Raw genomic sequence first — 1,714 nt, 5'->3', positions numbered from 1 at the left:
TCCAGGAGGCAGGAAGACCTGCACCATGTTTCTGAACCAGTTAACAAGACATCCTCATGGGGAGGGGGCTGGGAGTGTACCGTGCACCTACCACCGCTCTCTGTATCCACTACTCCCTCCCACCCTCTAACTCCCACCTGGCCCTTTCTCCACCATAGGGTCTAGAAGGGTGGCACCCCACAGCTCGCCTTTCCCTCATTTATCTCCCACAGGTGGCTCTGGGCGACCCACATGGATAGCTCCAGCAATGCTACCATGCCCCGGGGTTTTCTCCTTCAGGGCTTCTCTGAGTTCCCACACCTGAGGCCTGTGCTCTTCCTCCTGCTGCTGGCTGTGCACCTGGCCACCCTGAGTGGGAACCTGCTCATCCTGGTGGCAGTGGCCTACATGCCCAGCCGGCCACCCATGCTGCTTTTCCTATGCCAGCTGTCAGCCATCGAGCTCTGCTACACGCTGGTGGTGGTGCCCCGCTCCCTGGCCGACCTGGCTGCACCCAGCCTTGGCCTCGGCAGGGGCAGCCCCATCTCTTTCCTGGGCTGCGCTGTTCAGATGCAGATGTTCGTGGCGCTGGGTGGGGCCGAGTGCTTCCTGCTGGCCGCCATGGCCTATGACCGCTACATGGCCATCTGCCACCCGCTGCGTTATGCGGCTGTAGTGACCCCGGGGCTGTGTGCACGACTGGCCCTGGCCTGCTGCCTCGGGGGACTGACAGTGTCCCTAGGGCTCACGGTAGCGGTCTTCCACCTGCCATTCTGTGGCTCCCACCTGCTGGTGCATTTCTTCTGCGACATCACAGCGCTGTTGCACCTGGCCTGCACACGGAGCTACATGGACGAGCTGCCCCTACTGGGCGCCTGCCTGGTGCTGCTGCTGCTGCCCTTGGTACTCATCTTGGCTTCCTATGGCGCCATCGCCACCACCCTGCGCCACAAGCACTCCCCTGGGGGCTGGCGCAAGGCTGCCTCCACCTGTGGCTCGCACCTGGCCGTCACCTTTCTGCATTATGGCTGCGCCACCTTCATGTATGTGCGGCCTAAGGCCAGCTACTCCCCGCGGCAGGACCGCACACTGGCGCTCGTCTACACCAATGTCACGCCGCTGCTCTACCCATTCATCTACAGCCTACGCAACTGTGAGGTCACAATGGCCATCCGCAGGGTGCTGGGGCGGTGGCTGCTGGGCCAACCACAGGGTCAGACTGTATGAACCCTGACAGCGGGCAGGGGCCAGGCCAGAGTAGGCAGCTCTACTCCCTAAAGTTTCGTCTACAAGACATACATATCATCAGGAATGCCCTCAGGGGGGACTCAAGGACCGGATTCAGGAAAGAACCAGGAAGCGTGTCCACATAAGGAGAGCCTGCCAGCAGTTGCTCCATCCTCCACTCCTCCCTAGAGGAATAGCCAGAGACAGTGTGGTATGGCACCTGAGACCTGCCTCTAGTGCTTTCACAAGCACTGCTGAGTTCTTCCCAACCCTGGGGCCTGCACGGTGGTGGGCTTGCAATGATGTGGGAAGCAAAACGCATGGCTGCAGGGAGCTCGCAGACAGGGCAAGTATGTATGTTCAAAAATGTTCATGTCAGCACTGTGTGAATCAGCAAAAGATTACAAATTGTTTAAATACCAGCATGTGACTAAATAAACTATGATTTATCCCTATAATGGAATCCTATGCAGCTGCCAAGAAGAAGGAGGGGAAAGGGAGGGGGAGG

General features: G+C 59.2%; 1 protein-coding gene across 1 annotated transcript; it reads left to right on the top strand.

Moving 5' to 3' along the window:
- Window positions 1–231: 231 nt before the first annotated feature.
- LOC102252280 (olfactory receptor 10AC1) lies at window positions 232–1,206 on the top strand. Its single transcript, XM_014536897.1, has one exon. The coding sequence runs from the start codon at window positions 232–234 to the stop codon at window positions 1,204–1,206; it is 975 nt and encodes a 324-aa protein (XP_014392383.1).
- The last annotated feature ends 508 nt before the right edge of the window (window positions 1,207–1,714 follow it).

This window comes from Myotis brandtii, unplaced genomic scaffold (assembly GCF_000412655.1).
Source record: "Myotis brandtii unplaced genomic scaffold, ASM41265v1 scaffold168, whole genome shotgun sequence".
In the NCBI taxonomy this organism is placed as follows: domain Eukaryota; kingdom Metazoa; phylum Chordata; class Mammalia; order Chiroptera; family Vespertilionidae; genus Myotis; species Myotis brandtii.
The sequence above is the reverse complement of the archived record's forward strand: the minus strand, read 5'-3'. Positions and strand labels throughout refer to the sequence as shown.